Below are 22479 nucleotides of genomic sequence, written 5' to 3'. Positions count from 1 at the left end.
GTTGACTTTAAATCAGTGCAGTCTCTCATTGGCTGGAGGCTTCTGAAGACCTGCGTGATTGGCTGTCAGACAGTAGTATCTCCACCGTGAAGCTGATGTTCTTAGAACGGAGGAAACTGTAGGTGTTGTCGAATCGTAGAACATCTGAAAATGACAGAGAGAAAAGAAATAAGACATGTAACTATCGACTGTTTACACTCACCATATCAACACGACAGGGTAGATTCTGCCACATACTTTAAAGATATCGCTGTTGAACTAAACCTTTCATTTTGGCTTTGCATGGTATTAAAAGCTATTACAAAGTACAAAGTAACTCATTCAACGCTTTATTGTAAAGTACATTGTAAATAAATGAGAATGTGAGCGAACAGTTAAATAATGATAAATATAATATACAGTATAAACATGTTAGTATAAAATAAAGGCCAACATTTTGTGAATATAAATTGTGAGTGTCTAACCCAGTGTTACTTACACACTCCAGGGTCTCTGCATGTAAGGGATCCCTCCTCTGGTACCATATGGGCATTGTACCTATCGTTGGGCACCACCTCCTTCATCTGACTGGCCCGCTGCCACTCTCCCAGCTTGGCCTTCATGAACACCCCAAAGCCAATGTCTGCTCCCTCACTGGCAAACTGCCACCTGAGAGAGGAAGAGAGTCTCAGTACCAAATACAGCACTGAGCTGTGCTTCATGGTCAGGGACGGACTGGGGCTCAAAAAAGGCCCTGGACTTTTTCCAAAATTTAGGCCCACAGCCCATACGCAATTTTGTGTTTAAATATCCACTTGTCAGCGTTCCAAGATACTATACCACAAGCCTTCTAAACTGAAGATATTCACAAATAAATACATTTCACAATCAATAATAATTTCTGAGGTGTTTATTTATAACAAAGGTACAATAAAAAAAAGTATTTTGAGAACACTTTCAAAGAAGGTAGGCCTATCCGGTATTTTAACTTGAACTTAAAAATGTACTTAATGCTGTGGCAGTAAAAGCTTCCTCAACAGGGTACTGGTCTCTCCAACTCTATGAGCTCATTGTCCAGGGACATTAGGATGTCCTTCTCAGTGGCCATAAGCATAAATGCTTCAAGTTGCTCCTGAGAATTAGTGCTCCTTAATCTGGACTTGATGTATTTGAGGACAGAGAAACTTCACTCACAGGCTACTTGGGTCACAGGAAGAGTGAGGAGAAATTTGTAACCTAGGCCCAGGATATGGTATGCATCTGTTAGGAGGTTGTATCTTGACAGAATCTGATAACAACATACTGGGCAATCTTTGCATGATTTGCACGGGCCTTTTTTGAGCCCCAGTCCGTCCCCGACTATTTGTAATTAGACTCATTAGACCATTTGGAAAAAGAGGACAGAACAGTGTTTGTGTTTGAATGTGTGAGAGGGAGAGAGGGAGAGAGACTACTAAAAGGCTACGCTCCCTCTCCAAAACGTAAAACTAGCCTATTTTCTTCCCCTTTTCTTACATATCAAAAATGACACTGGAAATTAATGAAATAATCGCGAACTACGAAATGACGGTGTTATTTTATCATTTCCCATATTGCGTTATTATTTTACGCATTAACGCTATTCCAAACACGTCAAATTGAACTGCCCCGAATCGTGCTGAAAACTCGACGTTCATAGCAAGATAATCCAAATAAATAGGTGAGCCTATAGCCTACTTATGTAATTAGGCTACTGCTTCTGCAACTTACCGGTACCTCTCGCTCTTCTGCACTGGTCTGTCCCTGCACTACCGGGGGATGCACAGCCTCAACCTCCTCCTCTTGGCCGTCCTGCGGAGGCTCATTAGGCCTACTAAATAACTCTGTAATCTTTTTGCATGTTGATGCCCCAACCGCCAAAAATGTGGCCTTCTTTTCTTTCGACTTTTCCCAGCCAACTTTCTCCTTGCGCTTCCTACCTGACATTCCTTCTTCTTTATGTTTTTTGTTTGTTTTAACATTGGTACCTTTCCCCCGCGTAGCCTAATCATTTATCGTAATAGCGCCTTCTTTTGTTTTGACGTTAATATCGCTAATATTTTTTTTTTCCTACGATGAACACGTCGGCCTAGGCCACATAAAGGGACGGCCGTTCTGGACTTTGACAGAACGTCCTACCGGTCAGTCCGCCCCTGTTCATGGTCGAGTTTCCTGGGAGAGGAAGAGAGTCTCAGTACCAAATACAGCACTGAGCTGTGCTTCATGGTCTAGTTTCCTGGAAGAGGGAGAGAGTCTCAGTACCAAATACAGCACTGAGCTGTGCTTCATGGTCTAGTTTCCTGGAAGAGGGAGAGAGTCTCAGTACCAAATACAGCACTGAGCTGTGCTTCATGGTCTAGTTTCCTGGGAGAGGGAGAGAGTCTCAGTCACAAATACAGCACTGAGCTGTGCTTTATGCTCTCGTTTCCTAGAAGATTTCCAAGTTCCATAACTAACAGACACTAGTCTCAAAAGGTATTTGCTGGATGACACTGCTAAGTTAAGACTTACAATACTCTGCAACATTCGTGTAGCACATAAACAACTAACCGAGTCAATTTAGACATATAAAAAGTCGATAGGTAGATAAAAGGTAGATAGCTTAATTCACATAAAACATTTCCCACTAACTTCTCCCAACACGCCGCCATCTTGGTTCGAATTATCCTAGCTGTCATAAAAAATAAACGTTACGTTAGTTGTCAATGGTAACCATTCAAGAGCATTGATATGGAACGGCGATTTAACTTTTCTACTGTGACTACGTCCAAGGTGTCCATCTATACAAACTTATTGTACACCCCATTAGCCAATCAGAAAAAAGTATTTCGTTCCAGAGGGAGATAAGGAACGATAAACATGTCAACATTTTTTTAAATGTACTTAAAAACTCAAGTAAAAAAACAAATGTGTGTCGAGTAAAAAAACAAATGTGTTTGGTTCAAATATTCCCTACCTGACTGAGTCTTGCACATTATCATTAAAGTTAATGGCCAATGATTTGTATAAGGGCCATTCTACCGAATTGGTGCAAAGTCAGGTCGGAAATATTTTGATTTTTTTTATGTTTTATTCCCAAAACTTTGTCCGTATGTATATTGTACCATATCTAAAGTACACTTATCTAGTAAAAGAACAGTCAATTATATATTGTATTTTCAGAATGTGTTGGAATGTTTTTCCTCTTCCAAAAATTGTCACTACCGAAACATCACATTTACTATAGTAAAAAAGTATTATTATTGACCTGTTCAGATTGTGTTTCCTTCCCTTCTCTGAAGAGTATTTTTACAAATATTTCTTGAAGGTTTTCACAATGAAATCCATAAAAATGAATTTTTTATCAAATTTTCAAGTTCAATTTATACAATTCATCAAAATCTAAGTGCAATATTTCTTTGTAAAATGCAAAATACTGATCATATTGATTCCAGAGTTGTTAATTGATGAAATTGAACATACATTAATCCAATCAGTATCATAACATTTTAGTTGATTACTCAATATACTTAATTTTTTACAAAACATCCTGTGTTTCGGTAGTGCTGCACTGTTTCGGTAGTGACATCCAGTGTTTCGGTAGTGACTGCACTGTTGGATGGATGTTCATTTCTCTCCCAAAATCTTCCAAAAGGTGCTCTGGGCCGCCCTTTAGTCCACACAACACATTTATTTAAAAATTATGGGATTGAACTACTTACCATTTCATTTTGTCACTACTGAAATCATCAGGTCACTACCATATGTTTCGGTAGTGACTGTTTCGGTAGTGACAATTCTAGCTAACTTTAAGCATAAATAAAGAATTCTAACAAGCACACGGCATGCAAACACATCTTTGAAGAGGTGAACACACATACAAACATAAGATTTTCCATGAAACCCCAAAAGGTTTACTTAATTGAAGAAAACATGCGTTTCGGTAGTGACAATTCTTAAGGTTACACGTCGATTTTCAGACTTTGGAACACATTTATATAAAAACTATGGGATTTAGCTACTTACCATTCAACCATGAGGGTCAGAGATGCAGTGTCACTGCATGGTCAAAAATGCAGAGCCGTGGCTAAAACACAGGCTCAGCCAATGGACTAAAACTCTTGTGTTTCGGTAGTGACATGAAAACTAGGGACATGATTTTTTGAGTATAGAAAATTGATTTAAAAATTAAACCCACAATAAATCTAAATATTCCAAGTTCTGTTTCAACCCAATCATAAAGATCTTTGAAATTAAATCATTGAAAAAAATCTAAAAAAATTGAAAAGTGTTATTTAAAAGGCATTGAAATTTAGATGTCAGGGTTGGGGACAGCTACTTCTCAATAGAAAGTACCCTATAAATGATGATTTTGTATATATTTAGCTTATCACTATCTCATGAAATGCATTGGGTTTATATAGACCATAACATTTTCTAATTAAATATTTATGCCTAAATACCTAATTGTTTTGTAAATAGTTTTTATTGTTGAGGGACTGCATATTACACGAATTCGGTAGAATGGCCCATAAACTGTTGCCGATTTCCTGTTTATCCAAATACGACGTTCCCCCCTCACCTCAGTACAGATCCCGGGATCAGAATTTCATATTCCAGGTGGTGGGTGGAGCCTCTGCTGATGGAGATGACGCTCTCATATTGGACATTCATGGATTCAAGCACGTAGTATGACCTTGGCACCTCTCCACCATATTTGATCTGTATCCAAAGCAAACACATTGGCCTGCTGAGAAATTCACAGAGCAGTGTGGTGGTTTGTGAGTAATACATGAAACTCATCAGTGAAACAAACAAACACACCACACTTGGCAGTGGTGGATGAGTGTCCAATTTTTTTACACAAGCAATGCACAATATGGTCCCAAATCCACAATTATATTTCAAGAACTGACCAATTTTAAGAGGATTGTACATTTTTTTGACAGATTTATTTTTTTTAAGTTTCAGAAAAAGTACTTTATTACTCATATTTGGTCGCATTTGGTTAGTATTTGGTATGCCCTGCCTTTGCCTAAAAATCAGCTTAATCTGGGATAGGTCTCGCTATTTAAAGCAAGCACACTATTCCATCACTATTTCAGTGCAGCACTTGAGTTGTCGTTTCACTATTTCACTATAGATGCTAAATGGGCCAGACAACGGTGGACAATCCTGGCTTCCTTGCTTCCTCCAGTACCTCATCAAGACAGCAGGGGGCGCACTAGCAGGACGTGTTTTGCAAGAAATATACAGTATGTTTACCATAATGCTTTACTTCCTAGTTTTTTACGAATTGTGGTTTGTTGTAATGAAGGCCATGTCTATCTCATATGATAATACAGTGTACCACTGCCAAGTAAGTATTTATATTGAGTATTATATAACTAGTATATTATAACGGAGTCCTTACCTTGTCCACACTGCACTTTGACTGAGTGCACATGGCAATTAAGCCACTGTGCATAACCACTTAGTCAACCAAAAAGTCTAAATAGATTATAATAAACTAATTTGCTCACTGAGTTTCATAACCAAGAACACATGTGATAACAATGTATTCTTGTGTTGTGTTAGAGTTTGTTGTCAGCAGTCAGTTGTTATCAAACCTGCACAGAGGGTCTGTGTTTATGGATAAATATTCATAAGGTGATGATATGTGGTTTGTCAGTTTGGTTATCTTTCAGGGTCTCATAAAGTGTCTTAAATGGTAGCAGTAAAGGCAGATAATGAGAACTTGTTGAAAGGAGGGGTCAGAACTCTAATGTGCTCTCGGTGTACTGGACATGTATCTACGGGGGCTTCCTTCCCAAAGCACAAAACACTAAATAAAGATTATAAAAATGAACTGCGGATGTGATTTATCAGGGCTGGTGGTAGCATAATCCTCCCCAATTGTGTACACGAGTTCTACCAACAATGACAAACGTGTCTCAACTGTCATTCCCAGTAGTAACAGATGTAATGACTTAACAAATATAAAGAGATGTATTGTCTTAACAATGTCAGATTCCCCCTGCATAGCCAAATGTGCTTCTCCCTCGGTTACTTCTTGAGGTTGAAAGGCTCTATACAAATCTTCTGAGGATGATTACACAAACATGATATTTCTAAGAAATGTCTAATAATAGAATAATATGTCTCTAATTTAATAACCTAGTGCTCTCTCTGTCTTTGAGACTGTGTAACCCAAATCTCGTTACTCTTGCTGTGTAAAACTCTCCCTGCAGATATGGTTTGAATCATATCCATAGTTGGATGACATAACAAATGGCTCAGGCTCAGAATGTGTTTTGTGTTTACAAAGTCTCTTTTGTCTCTGATTCATCTGCATTGGCGTGTTGTTGCCAGTGTTCAATAAGTTCTTGCATTGCACCGGGCATTCAAATGAACAATGCACTGCCTGTGGATATTTGCATGTGTTCTTAGTAAGCAGCCTGCCACACCCGCTACCTCGACTGATGTCCGTAGTAGTGCATTAAAAATGGTTTGGTGCTTTTATTTCAGGACCTCTACTTCTGGTAAATGTGTTTGTATGTAAGCTGACTTAATATTCAGGCCAATCTTCTGTACAGTTTTACAAGAATCTGTCCGAGGGTTTTAAATGACAATTTATTGGAAAACATTGTTTGAACACAGGGAGAATACGGGAGACACATTGTTAGTTGCACATTAAGGGAGGGAGGGAGGGAGGGAGGGAGGGATGGTTGGAGGTGGGGGTCACCTGTCTTTTCACAGTTCATACCACTTCAACAGACATTGGATCCAGACACACACAAGAGCATTTCCACTTTGGGATCCTAAAAGCCATCTGCCATAAGAGTGTATACATTGTATGCATAATAAGACGTTTACTGACACGCTCCGTCAGTTCATTTGTGGACATTGTGTCTGATGTTACAAAACATGTGGACATATTTTGAGCAGTACCTTCCCTTTAAAACGTCATCTTCAATGCTCTCCATTTCAAATGTATAAAACAAGACCAGCGATGATAATGGATAGAAAATCACGATGGTTGAATTGAGTTCACACATTTCCACACAGGTTTTTGTTTTCTCCAATCATTCATCCATCCAACTATATTCTAATGGTAGCTAATACAAACAACTAGCTAACATGAAATGAACACGTGCTGAAGGGTCTCAGTCAGTGAACCCTTTTAATGGTCCTGTGTGCCTTTCTTGGGAGCTCCTTCTTCTCCTGACGGTTGACTGAACCTTTTCCTATTTATCTACGGGGGGCAGAGACAACAGGTCTGGGGTCAGTCAGGGTTGGGGCTCACAAGGCCGTGTCAGACTTAGGTCTGTCCCCAGAGCCCAGCATGACGTTCATACCATAGACATATATACAGTATGTATGTCTATGGTTCATACCACCTGACTGATGAGTAAGTGGAAAAGAAAAGTGTGTGACAGAGCCTCAGCCAGGACACCCGCATGGTTCTGTTTAAGAATGAGTACCATGACGATAAGGAACTTTTTTTAAGGGGTAGAAAGGGTGGTTGGAGAAAAAGGGTTCAGGGGATTATGCAGTTCCTGTGCTGTACAGTACTTGAAATCTCTGGTTCTTCAGAAAAGTTCCTGAGCCGGAAACAACTGGCCAAGCAGTGAACAGGCTATACCCAACAACAGAATGCAAATTCTTCCACAAAACACAAGACAGTTCCATTATTAACTACATCCAACATTGATATTAAACACAACCATCACTCCCCTTAGTTTGTATAATAGATAAAATATTGTTATCACTCATTTACAGCCAACTGAGACAGGCGAGCCTCCGGCAGAAAGACTGATATAATACTGTGTCTTCCGCCGCTTAAAGAAAGCCTGTCAAATTTCACACCAGTTAACTATATCTGCAGGCAGTATCTTTTGACTGCCACGTGACTGACCCTTCCACCCTCTGGGCAGGCTACAGAGGCGAAGGAAAGGAGTGATGAATTGGGTGCAGTCAGGGTGAATTACTACAGCAGACATTTTGTTTACGCAACAAAACACAATAGTGAAATCAGGAAGTAAAACTTGATTTCTGCACATGAGTTTGCAAGGGCTTCCTCAACAACAGAACACATGATGCTGTGTTTCATGCTGAGGGTTGGTTCTTATGCAAGGTTATGAAATGGGGGGAATTCCTTCGTATAAATCCAGTGTGGTAACTTTCCACTTACGGGCTTCTGAGCAAAAGCCCTACTAAAAATACCAACTAATTTCATAATCAGAAACTTGTGTGCCACTCCTCAATGAGTGACACTGCTATGGCAGAGGACAAGGTCCACATGGCATTTCAAGCAAGCTGGACTCAGCTACACAGCATCGGCATGCCAAGCAAGCACATGGTTGTGCCAATACCAGTCAGTCCCTTGTACTGAGAAGCACTACGGAGCTAAGCACTACTCGCATCCAAACAAAGCACAAACACTAGAACAATACACAAAACATGTATGGCTGGACGGATGGATGGATGGATGGATGGATGGATGGAACACACTTTAGCAATCACAAGATAGTGAGTGCTGTTTTACTGTCTATCAGGACAGTTGAGACACAAGTTCATCAGTGCCTCACAGTTTTTATATGCTTACAGCCGCGGAAAAAAATAAAATAAAAAAATTCCAAACCAAGACGTTGACAATGGAACTGTTTTTTGTTGCGGAGAAACAATGGCGAAATAAACCATTTTTAATCAATAACTTTGTGTTGAAATGTTAATTTGTTGACAGTAGAATTGTTTTATAAAAGCAATATAGCACTCGTGGGAGTGGGGTAGGTAAGGGATAATCCCTTACCTACCCCACTCCCAATCGTGCTATATTGCTTAAATATGAACTTGTTTTCTTTGCATTATTCGAGATCTGAAAACATTCAATTTATTTTGCTATTTTGACCAATTGTCATTTTTCTGCAAATAAATGCTCTAAATGACAATATTTGTATTTGAAATTTGGTAGAAATGTTGTCAGTAGTTTATAGAATAAAACTAAAATGTTAACTTTACTTTAACTCATACCAATAAATAGTAAAACCAGAGAAACTGACAATTTTGGATACAAATTGGTCTCTTAATTTTTTCCGCGGCTGTATGTGTTTGTTGAGAGTGTGTGTGTTTAGATATTTTCTAATGTCCCAGTGCAGTTACACTGTTTACCAGCACTGATACGGTCTCTTGGGCAATCCCAGGAGCAGAACTGACTGTTGTATTCATCTCAGAGTGTGGTGTCAGGCTGCATCTTGGGCAATCCCAGGAGCAGAACTGACTGTTGTATTCATCTCAGCGTGTGGTGTTAGGCCACATCTTGTGACACGCGCTCGCCAAAGCCAATAAGAGGTTAGCACAGTGTGTGTGTGGCATATGCGGGAGCATTTTGTGCACTACCACAAACTACAGGCGGCCTCTACTCAGATTCTGTGCAGCAGCTGTGAGTGTTTCTATGCTGTGGAGCCATGAGCGTTGCACTCACCCTGGTCCTGCAGCGCGGGTCTCCGTCCGGGTCGGTCAGCTTGCCCCCATACACGGCAGGAAGCTCCTCGGGGTCGATGTGTCGCTGCAGCACCTCCTGCCAGTTGGCTGTGGGACAAAAGCACCACAGCAAGCCAGATGTCAGATCATTGGGACCGGGCTGACTTTTCAACAAACACTGGAGACGAGAAGCTGAGATAAGGGATAAAGCTCACCCCCCAGGACGATGATCTTGCGCTGCGTGTCTTCGCTGAGGAAGTGCTTGACGAGATTGTACGCCACAGGAAATATCTTGGGTGCTGCAGAGTTAACACAAAGTGCAGTATATTAGTATTAGGGAAGCAATGACCTCTGTGAACTGCCTTGCCACAAACATAAAGCCACACAGGCAGTGAACAAAAGCAGCATTAATGTGAATTGCGTGGATAATTCTCCAAAAATAGAAATATAATAAACACAAACACATAGAGATGGTCCTGAACTTGCTGAATGAGCAACCGAACCTTTAATAACAAACAACCTCTTGAGGCCTTCTGGATAGTTGGCCTCAAACATGGTGAGGACCTGAAGCATCAAAGAAGAAGAAGAAGAAGGGAAGAAAAATCGTACATTTTCAAACACAACTGTCTAAGAGGTGACATGAATATATTTACTTCCAAAGCTTTTTACACCATATACAATAAACCATGACAAATAAGTCAAATCAAGTTTTGCAAAACCAGCAGGGGAAGCCCTAAGTTCACATGAATGCATACCTCTGTGTAAGTGTCTATGGCTGGCTTCCAAAGATGTTTCATCCCCAAACCCTCCAGATCATAAATCATGGTAATCGCCTCAACATTTTTACCCAGCTGAGGAGGAGGAGGAGGAGGAGAAAAAGAGGGGCGCAATAGGATGAGAAGGAAAGAATAAGAGAATGAGACTCAATATCTCTGCAAACGTAAGGAGGATAAACCTGATCTAGTCCTGTTCGAAGGCCAACAAATAAAGTGGTCATCTTACATTAATGAAAGAGAAATTCATAAACAGTATGACTACTTGCTACTCCCAAAATATTGGCAAATTATTACGAAGAAACAGGTTCAATATCAAATTAATTCCTTTGACAGCATGCAAAATGCCTGGCCTGATCTAAACAACACAGAGAGACGCACCTTCTCAGTCTGCAGGTCACACTCTTTCTGAAGTATCTCACAGTCTCTGACTTTGGACTTGATGAAGTCCTGCTTGGAGGCGGACAGCAGCAGACCCTTGGAGTCTACAGGCCCAATGACGTCGTACCAGATGGGGCTGCCCTCGCGGTCGTAACCACACATACCCCCAGAGAGGTGGTTCTCAATCACCTTAGGACAGAACATAACCCATCACTAGAGTACATAGACCCATCACTACATCCCACACACCCTGTGCTTCATGCTGCTCCATACGTCTTACAACCTTCAAATAACATTGGTACGTCCAAATGTAACCAAAGTTTATAAATTGAAAAGGGAATGCGGCAAGTCCTTCGAGAACTGGGTTCAAAACCTATTTTAGTTTAGTTAACTACGGAGCAAACATTTTTTTAGTAGCTAAATGCCACTAGCAGCTTGAGTTTTGATGCAGTTCTGGATTGAAAACAGAAAAATAGTTTACAAAGCTGCTGAGGACAATGTTATCTTGTAATGTCCACCCCCTGCTTTCAATGTGCCGTGCACTTATATCAGAACTGATAGGCAGGGATGCCCATGTTTTTGGAATATTCTTAATTGGTTAATATGGTCAAAAAGAGTTAAAAACCTTTTTAGTTGTTCATTAGAGAGCTCAACAGAGTCCCAGAGGGCATGTACTCTATTTAGCATCTTCAATCTGTTTGTGATCACTATCAGCATGTGATAGCCAGCCAGAGTATTCTTTAAAAACATGTATAGGCTAGCGCTAGCCGTAGCTTTCATGTGTAGTATTACATAATGCTTTACCTCAGGCGGCCTCCAGTCTGTTGTAATAGTATCAGCCTTCACATGCTTCCTGAACTCCAGATGCTGTTGATGCATATGTGAAAGAGAAAGGCTCCAATTATACTCAAACTCAAATAAAATTGCAAAAACCGAAGTGCTTAAAAAACAGCAGTTATTTCCATAGCACAGGAAGTGGCACAGTGTTTTCTGCCTGGACAGGCTCCCCTGGGAAACAGTGGAAGACTGAACCCATTTACAGTCCTTATCAGACCAGATAAGATGTTGAAAGTACAGTACAGTATGTACAGTACAGAATTTAGTAATTAGTTGTGTTGTCATACAATGATTCGGCATCGGACATTGCCCATATGATCTGATCGCCAGATGCAGTGTTAACATTTGCATTGCAGCCAAGCCATCAGCCAAGATGCTCTCACTAAGTAGGCATCGAATGCCAGTATCGTCGATATGCTTTCTGTATAGATTCTGAAGGTTCTGAGTGAGGCACAGAGCTACTGGATCATAGACAGTATTATTAGTCATTATCAGCTGTAGCGTTAGGTTGCACTTAAATCAAGGTGTCCTAGGTAATGATAAGACCTTTACAACAATCAGAATGCTGAGATTCTGAGGTCGGAAATGGCCGATTATTTTATGATTTCTTTTTTTCCCCTGTGGTGTCCAGTATGCTGAGTCAAAGCCTTGAAGATTAAGTTGGGGAGTTGATTTGGATGTACGTAGTTTCCAAATGGTCAAAGGGTTTGTATTTTTTGCTCATTTAAATCAGTAGCCCAAACATAGCCATGCAAAGCCCAAAGCTGTGAGAGAAAAGAGAGATGCTGATACCTTCCGCAGCATGGTCTCGGCTTTCTGAACATTGAAATTTCTAGCTGGAAAAAAGAAACAGTAATAGTAGCATTGGAGAAAAAGAAAGAGAAAGAGAGAGAAGGAATACAAGCAAAAGAGGTCAGTTCACGGAATGACCAAATGGTCTCTATTTTACAATGAAAGGTACAGTTGATGCAAGGTTTAATCCAAATGTAAGGGGTCAGACAGATTTAAGAAAAGAACATGCCTGTTTCCACTGATGGGAGTGACCAGTTTAGTGTGTTATCTGCTAGCGACATGCACACAAATACACAGGCAGCAAGTACTTAAATATGACCGTCTCAATGCAATAACCAGCACAAACATGTCTTATTGAAGAACCCTACGGCAAATCAGAAAACAGGCAAAGACAGGCATGCTGCAGTTTGTCTTTGAATTATTTATAAATCCAGGAGCTTGCAGTACAATGCAGAATTAAAGGGCCATGAGTGAGATTCAGTCCTGTCATGCTATCTCACAACTTAGCATATTTCACTTCCCTCATAGTGGTCTGACAATCACCCACAGGGATCCACAATCATTAGGGCAGTTGAAGGTTAGGGAACTATTGTCCTGTGTGGGGTACTTTTTTTCTATTTTCCAGTTTGAGTTGCAGTTTGGGCCATTTAAAACCAAAAGTGTAGTGCATTACTGCAAAAAAAAAAAAAAAGTGCAAAGAGTCGTCATATAGTCTAGTAGTGGCAAGCTGATTCAGAGTCTCCGTTTATTGAAAAATCAGTCATAATTGTCACTCAGTATAATAAAAACAAATGATAAACAGATAAAAAGGCTTAAGGCTCTAGACACAGTGGAGGGAAGCATGAAGGATGCTCTACGGCAAGACCTTGTATCTATCCATCTTACTGAGGCTTCTTTCAGAGACTCATAGCACCATAATATTGAGAGGGCCAGAGCTGTGCTCGTCCTTCATAGGATGACTTAAGAGGGAAGAAACGCCATGCACGCTCTGAGTTGGTGAGGCGTGGGGTACAAAAGATTCTTTGTTGACCTCCTTTGAAGAAATATTTTAGTTTTAAAGTATCATTGAACATTGTGCTGTAGATAGCTAGATAGGTTCAACATGGCTTTCAACAAGCCCCTTTTATATAATAATATAATACATCCATGTGAATCACAGCTTTTCTCTTTCTTACAGAAGTGTGTGGATCATTAAGTGTGACAGTTCTGGGTAAGAGGTGTAAGGTGTATCCCTTCACTTGAATTAGATTACGTCCGAAGGATTATGTTTCTGCCTTAGCAAACGGACCATAAGTGACAGACAGTTAGACTTGATGGCGCTGCTGACCTACAACTACGTGGACTTTAAGCATATAATGCTTCCTAAATATGATTAATTAACAGCTGACAGTAGCCATTAGGGTTGTTAAGGGGAGCATCGTGAATGTGTAGCTCAGACACGATGCCAGCAGGTTGTAGGGATTAAACCCACATCTTTGAGAAAGAATGACAGACAGTACATCGCTGTGCGTATACCCCCCCGTGTGTTTAACTTCTAGGCCTCCGGCACTATGGGCCTTGAGACAAAGCTAATTTTAAATCACACATAACGGAAACCGACCACTGGAATGCATGGTGATTCATCAGTCTTTGTACAGCTCTTACACAGTTCATTTGAGTCTTATAAATGAACAGGTGGGAAAAGAACAGGGCTGTGCACAACAAATAATGCCATACAATAAGTGCACAGAGGTGTAAAGTATAGCGAACACTGGCCACTATTGTCATTGACTTGACCGATACATTCACCCGTTTGTTTCGTAGGTCTAATCTGATTAATCTGCAGATTAGCACTGATTCAGCTTGTCTGTGCATTGTAGCACAAGGCCTCCTTTCTCAAGCCTCATTCACAATGAAGCTCGGGGACGGAGGTTACCCTACGCATGTCAGCCGGTCAGCCTCTTGCATTAACAAAGCATCACCACAAATGTGACAGCCTGAAAAGGGGCCACTGCAACTGCACTTGGCTGCTGGTGTGAAATTCAGCACGCAATCAAGAACGAACCCTTGCCTGTAACAGTTAATTATCAGTGTAGATCTAAGTCATTATGGAAAACAGTCTTTAAAAAAATTCACATCTGATCTGGCACAAGTCTACCTCATGTAGAAACTCATTGAACAGCTGCTGTTCATCTAGCTCAGGAGACTAGATAGAAGCACCATTTGGTCTCTTACCTCTAAGCCACCGTAGCAGAAAGTGGTCGCTCTGTGCCGGACACTCGGGAAGGATGTCCTTAACCCTCTCCTGAAGCTAACATAGCCATGGGAATTACAGAGAGCAGCCATTCGAGGGCCGGGGAAAGACGAGGGGGACAAATGTCAATCGACTCATTCAAGTTTGCCACAGACACTGTCTACTATTATCAAAGTATTTACAGACAGCTACTAAGAAAAGAGGACACAATTCAGAACATGTTTCACAATATACACTGTGTATCAATTAGTCAAATTGAGAGGGACAGGGGATCTAAGACTAGGAAATGTCATATTATGATTTTATATATTGAGTTCCAAATATACTGTAGGTGTCAAATCAGGGCAACAGGTGTGAAGTCAGACTGATATAAAGTCAGTTGACTACTTAGACACAAAATGGTCTTGTTATTAAACCAATTAAAAACATTTCAGATAAATTCGCATTTAGAAAAGGTTAATTCTACAAATATTTGGCACTTTAAGAGCTTTCCTATATCAAATAGTCAAAACACGCTGAACAATTCACTAAAGAGTCTTGCAGACAGTTGTAAAATAATGGCAAAGAACATTGTTTATATTTACATATGTTAGCTATGAAATCATAATTAGCCTATTTGTTTAACACTCTAGAACTAGGAAGCAATTATGCGTGATCAGGAATAGGCCACCAAACTCAGTAACTCTCTTTCTTCGCGTAGCCTGTAGTTGATTAAACTATCAGAATTGTTTACCTGTTCCAAAGCTTCAGCCTGTTTTGGGCTTAAGTTGCCGACATGTCCACTCATGCTGGTGGTGAATTCTTTCCCAACAGTTCGCTTTACACCGGACACAGACCGGGGGAGATGTTCTCTCGTTCCTCCCTTCTGAGAAGCGGCTCTTGATGCAGAAAGCCTTTGGGGGCGCTCACAAGGTCTTCAACGCGAATTGTGTTAATAACAATAAAACGTCTGTCTTAATCGTCTGCATGATGAACAGCATGAATACTATATGGTGGATGAAAAATATCGGCCTACAGTTCTTTGACACACCTTAATGATTTTACCATCCTACATCGATGCCACTTGTTGAGCTGCCAGATATCCTGCGCGGATTGACTTGCCTGCCCTTGCGCCCCCCTCATGGATGTGTGTGAGTTGCAATTCCATGAGGCATGCTACAGATTATTATGGTGTCACTGATGGGAGCTTTGCCGAGTTGTGACGTCGTCTACTATAGTTTAGCAGGCTATGTTTTTTAAAGCTTCAGAGGTAGGCTAGTCGATATCAGAAATAAATCATCGTTTCCTTTTTTCATTACGAATGTGCAAAAGCATAAGTTTACATGTTTCAGCTTCGTAGAGTTTTGCAACACCATCAGATATACTTGAAACTCTTTTTTATTTCCGACAGATGGCGACCTCTAGCACATAAACTCTACTGCCTTTTCCTGTGGTACCAGGAAGTCATCTTGTTTACATTCTGTACAGCAGTCTCCAGTGGCTAAATCTGCAACAATAATGCAGGACATTTAATATTTACCAGTACTTAGTCGTTCCTGTTACGGTTCGTCATGGGATCCAATGCAATATCTGCTCAGCTGATTCTGTTCGCGTCTTTCTTTTGGATGCGGCTGACATCCGCTGAACAGGTAGCCTTGGTGGAAATCTCCCTGCAGGGACGCCAGGGCATCAGTAATACTTTACGTGGAGAAGTGATCGAGGGTAGTTTGAGCGACAAGAGCCCGGATAGAAAGGAAAATGACAATCTTAAAGGAGACCTGCGTTTAGTAAGTAGGCTGAATTGAAATGTTATCATGTTGTAACGTCGAGGGACGTAGCATTTGCGTAGGTCACTAATCTGTCAATACCACAACATCCCTATCCGTTTTCGTCAGTAAAAGATCACGTAACACACAGCACGGTCTAATTCTATGCACCAAGCTTGTCATTCAGCTACGTCTTGTTTCGGAACATACTTTATTATAGGCAGCAATTAGGTCCTTGTTATGCATTTTTTTTTTTTTTTTTAAACAGCTACATGAAGATGAAACCCTAAATGCCGATGAAAGTGAACCCAGGATTGACACTAAGGGGAAGAATCCTTGGATAGGTGTCGTTCCTGTCGAAGTGGAAGATGTCAAAAGCCCGGGTGGTAGTCAAGAGTCCTTCGCAGCTGCCATGGTCAATAAGGTAGGTTGAACACAGAAAAGCTGCAAGGAGCAGCTGCTTAAAGGAAAAGTTTACCCACAAAATGAACATTGTGAGAATACCTTCTATAACTTAAATACCACTAGAACTACAACGTTTATTTTCATTGGAGCAGAAAATAAACTGAACAGCTTAGTGTATCATTCCCAAATCTAGACCCTTTTCACAGGCTTGCTATGCAAATGAAGGCCAGTTTCTTCCGTCACTGACATTGACTGTTCAGCATGTCACAACAGGCATGATGAGTAGACAGTGCCAGACACTCAGGAGGAAACTATCTCTAAACCCATAATGTGTTTTGGTAGAACCACTCCATGTAAACTTTAATTTGTGTGTTTTAAGATGAAACGGGCACTTGTTTTAGGAGCATCTGCACTCATTATCATGGCCCTCAACCAGAACACCGTGAGAGAGGTAAGCCCACCACGGATCTCTGCTCCTAAGCACACCTGTCATGGCCTGAGTGGTACTTATTTGTTGTTGTCATGTCGGGCATTAACTATGTAAACATGCCTTTCTCTGACAGATGGATCTCTCTCAAGTGCTATCAAAACCCATCATAGTCATTCAGACATCTGAAAATGTCACAAAACTCATTGGAGCACTCCTAAGGTAATCTCTTCAAAAATGTCTCCCTTTTGCTTACTGACTGAACCTCCGAGAGGATGGACTAAATGTTTACTCTGTATCTATGTATGTACAGGGGCCTTCATGCAACCGCAAAAATCACATACAAGACCTTTCTAAAGGATAACTTGGTGAGACATTTAACATGTAACTGTGTAGCTCAGGGTGGTGGCATAATTTATTGTGCCGTAAATACAGGGATATTCAATTTACCCTTTAAACATTACTTTGGTAATGGCAACAATCAAATACGGTTGTGTCAAATAATTATTGATTCCCTCTTGCTTCGTGGTTACAGGGGGCTACTCTGACTTTATGGTCGAGCTGTGGGCGCTCTAGAGGTGGTCTGTACGGAGAGTGGCAAGGGGTCATCTGTACTGGAGAGACCAACTCCCAGGTCCAGGTGAGGGACATATACTGCAACATCATTTCACAGAGACCAGGATCAACACCACAATACCAGTCTCATGGGTTAGATATCCAGGGAGAGCATATGCTGATGAAAATATATATCTGCAGGCATTGTAACTCAAGTTTCTTTAGCCCAAAAAGTTTTAAATGAAACATTACAATGTAAATCTAATACGGCTTTCTTTCAGAAATACCTGCAGCAGTTGTGGAACACGGTAGTCCTGGTGGCGCTTATTCTTTCCACTGGTGTTCTGGTTCAAGCTCGCTGGCAGTATCAGGACGACCAGTTCAGCGATAACCTGGAGGTACCAACAGTTGCGCACAAAGAATGACTTAGCTCCAGTTACCTTACCACGACAACATTCCTGCAGTCCTGCAATCTGTGCCTCTTTCTGTCGCTGTTTAGATACTTCCCAAACAGGACATCATGAAGAGGCTGTCTACTCTGAAAACGAGGACTTACTTCCAGCCAAAGACATGGGGTGACTCACAGCCCACAGAAACAGACAACTGTGCTGTCTGTCTAGAACAGTTCAATAACAACCAGGTAAAGCTTAAATCCTCAGATATATTGTCTAGGGGGAACATCGAAATATAGATGGTCTTTGTGGTCTCAGCTCTCTAAGACCAGTTATAGAGTATTCCATTCCCTTGTTGTGAGGTATTATTTTTTGAGAATGAGTGCCTTCTCTGTCCTGCAGTGTTTGAGAGTGCTGCCCTGCCTGCACGAGTTCCACAGAGACTGCGTGGACCCCTGGCTGGTGCTTCAGCAGACCTGTCCTTTATGCAAGCGTAGCGTGCTTGGTGAGTAAAACAGTTGTCAAGTTGAACATATGGAACCTAAACTGACTTCAAATGCTGAGCCCTTTGTTCAATGCTATGCTTATAGTGGCACACAGCACGTACATGCATGCCACGATTCTATGCAAAATCCTCTCAAAGCTGATACCGTTAGTCATTGTACTTTGTTAAATTCCATTTAACACATTCACTCAAGCTCAATGGTGAGCCAGTTTAACTGATCCACATACACATGCAGTGCCCTCCGCAATTATTGGCACCCTTAGTGAATGTGACCAAAAGAGGCTATGAAAAAATATATCTTTGCTGTTTGTCTTCTTGGTCTTTCCCTCAAAATATTCACAAAAATATTACCTTTTCATTGAAGTAAAATAGCAGTAATTTTTTTAATTTTTGAGTTCACCTGTTTGATTAGGAACTCTTAAGTGGTCAAACATGGCTTCCTGCTTCACAGAGGTATAAATATGAGGTGACACAGGCCATATACCCTTAGTCGTTCATCAAGATGGGAAAGACAAAAGAACTCAGTGTCAAAGTGCGGCAAAAAGTTGTTGAGCTGCTGGAACCCGAATTTAGGGATATAAGAAAATATCTAAACAGTTGGAAATACCCACTTCCACAATCAGGGCAATAGCTAAGAAGTTAAAAGCGACAGGAGATGTAAGGAATCAGCCTGGAAGAGGACCTTTCTGTAAATTGACCCCACGCACCGTGAGGAGGATGGTTCGACTGGCAGAAGAATCTCCAAGGATCACAGCTGGATAATTGCAGAGGTTAGTTAAGTCCTAGGGTCAGAAAGTCTCCAGAACTACCATCAGACTGCACCTACATCACCACAAGTTGTTTTTGAGGGTTGTCAGAAAAAAGCCTCTGCTGTCAATCAACAACAAACTAAAGTGCCTACAGTTTGCCAAATGTAAGTCAGACTTTAATATTAGAGTTATATGGTCAGATGAGACCAAAATAAGGCTTCTTGGCAACAAACATCAAAGGTGGGTTTGGCGTAGACAGAAAGATAGCCATACAGAAGAGCACCCCATACCCACTTTGAAGTATGGTGGAGGATCTCTGATGTTGGGGGGCTGTTTTTCTGCCAAAGGCCCTCGACATCTTGTTAGGATACCTGGGCCCTGTTCGGCGTACAACTGAAGCTAAGATAATTAATTTAGCTCGCAACTGGAGATTAACTAGCTCGCTAATTGAGAACAGGCCAAGCCCGTCTGGCGACGGGCGCTAATTTATTTTAACCTCTCGTTAATTTATCCCAGGCTAAAATCATCAGCTAAATTGCGCGTGCACGTCCCTCTTCAAAAGGCAGGAGAGGTCGATCGCCAAAACCATGATATTTATAACGGCACCATAGTCTAAACTCAAAGAAAAAGGCTCATTTTTTCTCCGCTAAGGCAGGATATGACCATGAACGCGTTATGAAAATTCAAGACCATAATCATGTCAAAATTCAACACTGCTGCGACTACGACAGCATTAAAGTAACTGTCTATAAGCTGTCTAAGAAGTGATATATTTTCTCGTACCGAACATGTGACTTTGGTGCAGCGGGTAGAGCGTATGACTTGTATGCAGCAGATCTCTGGTTCGACTCCCTTCACCTTCGTAAAAATTGTAGTTTTAAATCGCTTTGAATAAAACCGTCTGCTAAATGACTAAATGTGAGAAATTCAATAAATTGAAGCAATGCAAATAAATTGTGTTTATTTCTCTCTTCTTATCATGCATCCACCTTACCATCCACCTCCACCATCCACCATTCACTACTGCACAAAAACTAGACACGTTTGCAAAACTAAACGTTTGCAATGATGTAAGTTAAAGTAGGTAAAACAACTTTAGCCAATATCTCCGTAATGGAGATGGGTTATGTGCTCAAATCAAATGTCCTGGGATCAAAGAAAACGTTAGGCTATTCATGTGCAAACTAAAAATCACGTCTCAGGCTGCGAATGAAAGTTATTTCTGGTTTATCAACTGTACCAATGTCATATCATTATGAGTGCTTTGTTCTCCGCATCGCCGACATTACAAAAATGAAGGCACTCGCAAGAAAGTGAAGACATTCAATGTTCAACGGTGGTTGTATGCAATAAATGACTCGAGAAGGTCTTTTAAATTAATTATTCCTTGTCGGGTGGATCGGTAGCGCTCATACAAGAACTCATCATGATGGAGAAATGGATCTTCTTGGCGATCGCAAAGAACTCTTCCTACGCTAATCAAACTATAATATGACTCCTTGTCAATGGGATCCCTCCTTTTGGCGTGGGTGTGGCAAGTTTAGCCAGCTAAACTTTGGTTAGCCTGCCCTGGAGCAGGTTAGTGCTAAGCGATTCATTACCATGGTTATTGAGCAAAAGTTGGTACGCCGAACTGGCTAAAGCGGTGTTGTCTTTTTTTAGCCTGGAATTTAGCTCGCTAAACCGCCGCCGTCGCCGAACAGTACCCTGGTATCATGGACTCCATCACATACCAGCAGATATTTAATGAAAACCTAACAGCCCCCTCTAGGAAGCTTAAAACCTCAAAATCAACACAAAAATGGTTCACCGACAGCAGAATAAAGGCTTTACCATGGCCATCACAGTCCCCAGACCTAAACCCCATAGAAAATCTGTGAAAAGAGCTGAAACCTATTGTACCAGCGTTGACCTAAGAATCTGAAGGATCTGGAGAGATACTGTATGTAGGAATGGTCTCAGATCCGTGCCATGTGTTGGAGCCTTTATCTTGGCAATGGCAGACTGCTCAAAACATTAAATTAAGGGGTGCCAATAATTGTGGCACACCTGTTTAGGAGAATAATATTTATTTAATGTAAAATTAAAATGTTTTCTTTCAATAATTTTATTTCAATGAAAAGGTCAGATTTTTGAGAATATTTTGAGTGAAAGACCAAGAGGATAAACAGCAAACAAATATTTTTTCATAGCCAGTTTTGGTAACATTCACTAAGGGTGCCAATAATTGCGGAGGGCACTGTACATACAATAGAAATGTCAAGCTCATCTTTGTGGCCCGCAGGTCATTTTTGTTAACAGCTGGCATAAAGTGCTGGATCAGGACTGGAGGAACAAGACCCCATCTTTGACATGTGTTTGTGACAGACCTCACGTCTTCCTGAGTACTGTACCGAGGAGAGCCCTTGGTGTGAGAGGATCTCCACTGACTGCACAAACATTGCTCACACCCCAGACAGACTGTGAAATTCTGGGGGTGAAAACAGCCTGAACTACAGGAACTAGAAAAGTAGTATTACTGTATCTATGGCCTTGAACAGTGTTCTTCTGACAGTAGTCTAGTGAATAGAATCTGTTACACTCTAGTTTTAGTACTGTTTTTTAGTTCTTGTTTTTCAGTGCTTGTTGGCACAGAATCTCTCTGTTGGGTCAATCTGTTTGAGAACATTCACCATTTCAAGCTAACTAAGGATACAATGTTCTCTGCAAGTATGCCTGGACACTGGGCATCATATGGATAGTGTTACATATATTTTTCGAGCCAACTGTTAAACAGTATTACTGTGTGACAATATAATATTTTTTATTTAATGATTTTAATCCAAAGCATGGCTAAAAAAATGTCTATTTATACCCAGAAAAGATGTTAATTCTCAGTTCAGACTGAAAAGGAACAAGCCTCTTAATATAGATGAACCACCAATATGCTCAGAAACTATGTGATTTGGACTATATTTAGTCACTTACGAAACACTAGAAAAACCTGGTCAGTATTCAAAATAGATGCTGAATATGCTGGGTTATTTGAGCGGTCACCCAAGTGTTTGGTACTTTATTAGAAGTACAAAGTTTATACGACTAGGACCTTACCTGCTGTACAGTCTTAACATTTCATAGCACTCCAACAGGCCAGTCTCAAGTCAGTTAATTACTGAAAGAACTGGTACATTTCAATTAATCTACAACGGACCAACCTCTCAAAACTATTCAGTACTACTGTAAGGGAGGAACCTTTAAGCAAATAAAC

General features: G+C 40.8%; 2 protein-coding genes across 2 annotated transcripts; one reads left to right on the top strand and one right to left on the bottom strand.

Annotated features, from left to right (window-relative positions):
• Positions 1-10: 10 nt before the first annotated feature.
• sec14l8 (SEC14-like lipid binding 8) lies at positions 11-16032 on the bottom strand. Its single transcript, XM_080852013.1, has 13 exons — positions 15974-16032; positions 15188-15368; positions 14436-14511; positions 12222-12265; positions 11397-11459; positions 10593-10781; positions 10194-10289; positions 9942-10002; positions 9654-9737; positions 9440-9546; positions 4559-4698; positions 479-648; positions 11-144 (listed from the first exon to the last, which is right to left on the bottom strand). The coding sequence occupies exons 2-13, from the start codon at positions 15239-15241 to the stop codon at positions 26-28; spliced, it is 1203 nt and encodes a 400-aa protein (XP_080708139.1). The 5' UTR covers positions 15242-15368; positions 15974-16032; the 3' UTR covers positions 11-25.
• rnf215 (ring finger protein 215) lies at positions 15897-21990 on the top strand. Its single transcript, XM_080852014.1, has 10 exons — positions 15897-16220; positions 16468-16623; positions 16984-17055; positions 17168-17253; positions 17345-17399; positions 17567-17671; positions 17868-17984; positions 18086-18226; positions 18381-18483; positions 21517-21990. The coding sequence occupies exons 1-10, from the start codon at positions 16005-16007 to the stop codon at positions 21528-21530; spliced, it is 1065 nt and encodes a 354-aa protein (XP_080708140.1). The 5' UTR covers positions 15897-16004; the 3' UTR covers positions 21531-21990.
• The last annotated feature ends 489 nt before the right edge of the window (positions 21991-22479 follow it).

The sequence above is a fragment of the Sprattus sprattus genome (assembly GCF_963457725.1).
Source record: "Sprattus sprattus genome assembly, chromosome: 15".
In the NCBI taxonomy this organism is placed as follows: Eukaryota; Metazoa; Chordata; class Actinopteri; order Clupeiformes; family Clupeidae; genus Sprattus; species Sprattus sprattus.
This window is presented reverse-complemented; position numbering and strand designations above follow the sequence as displayed.

Bases quoted from the DNA above. Each gene is read 5' to 3' on its own strand.
- sec14l8 (XM_080852013.1), bottom strand. From the start codon at position 15,241: ATGAGTGGACATGTCGGCAACTTAAGCCCAAAACAGGCTGAAGCTTTG. The intron at 14,512-15,187 runs GTAAACAATTCT...TGGCTATGTTAG, and splicing joins AGGCTGAAGCTTTGGAACAG to CTTCAGGAGAGGGTTAAGGA. The intron at 145-478 runs GTAAGTAACACT...TGTCATTTTCAG, and splicing joins ATGCAGAGACCCTGGAGTGT to ATGTTCTACGATTCGACAAC.
- rnf215 (XM_080852014.1), top strand. From the start codon at position 16,005: ATGGGATCCAATGCAATATCTGCTCAGCTGATTCTGTTCGCGTCTTTC. The intron at 16,221-16,467 runs GTAAGTAGGCTG...TTTTTTAAACAG, and splicing joins TTAAAGGAGACCTGCGTTTA to CTACATGAAGATGAAACCCT. The intron at 17,985-18,085 runs GTACCAACAGTT...GTCGCTGTTTAG, and splicing joins AGTTCAGCGATAACCTGGAG to ATACTTCCCAAACAGGACAT.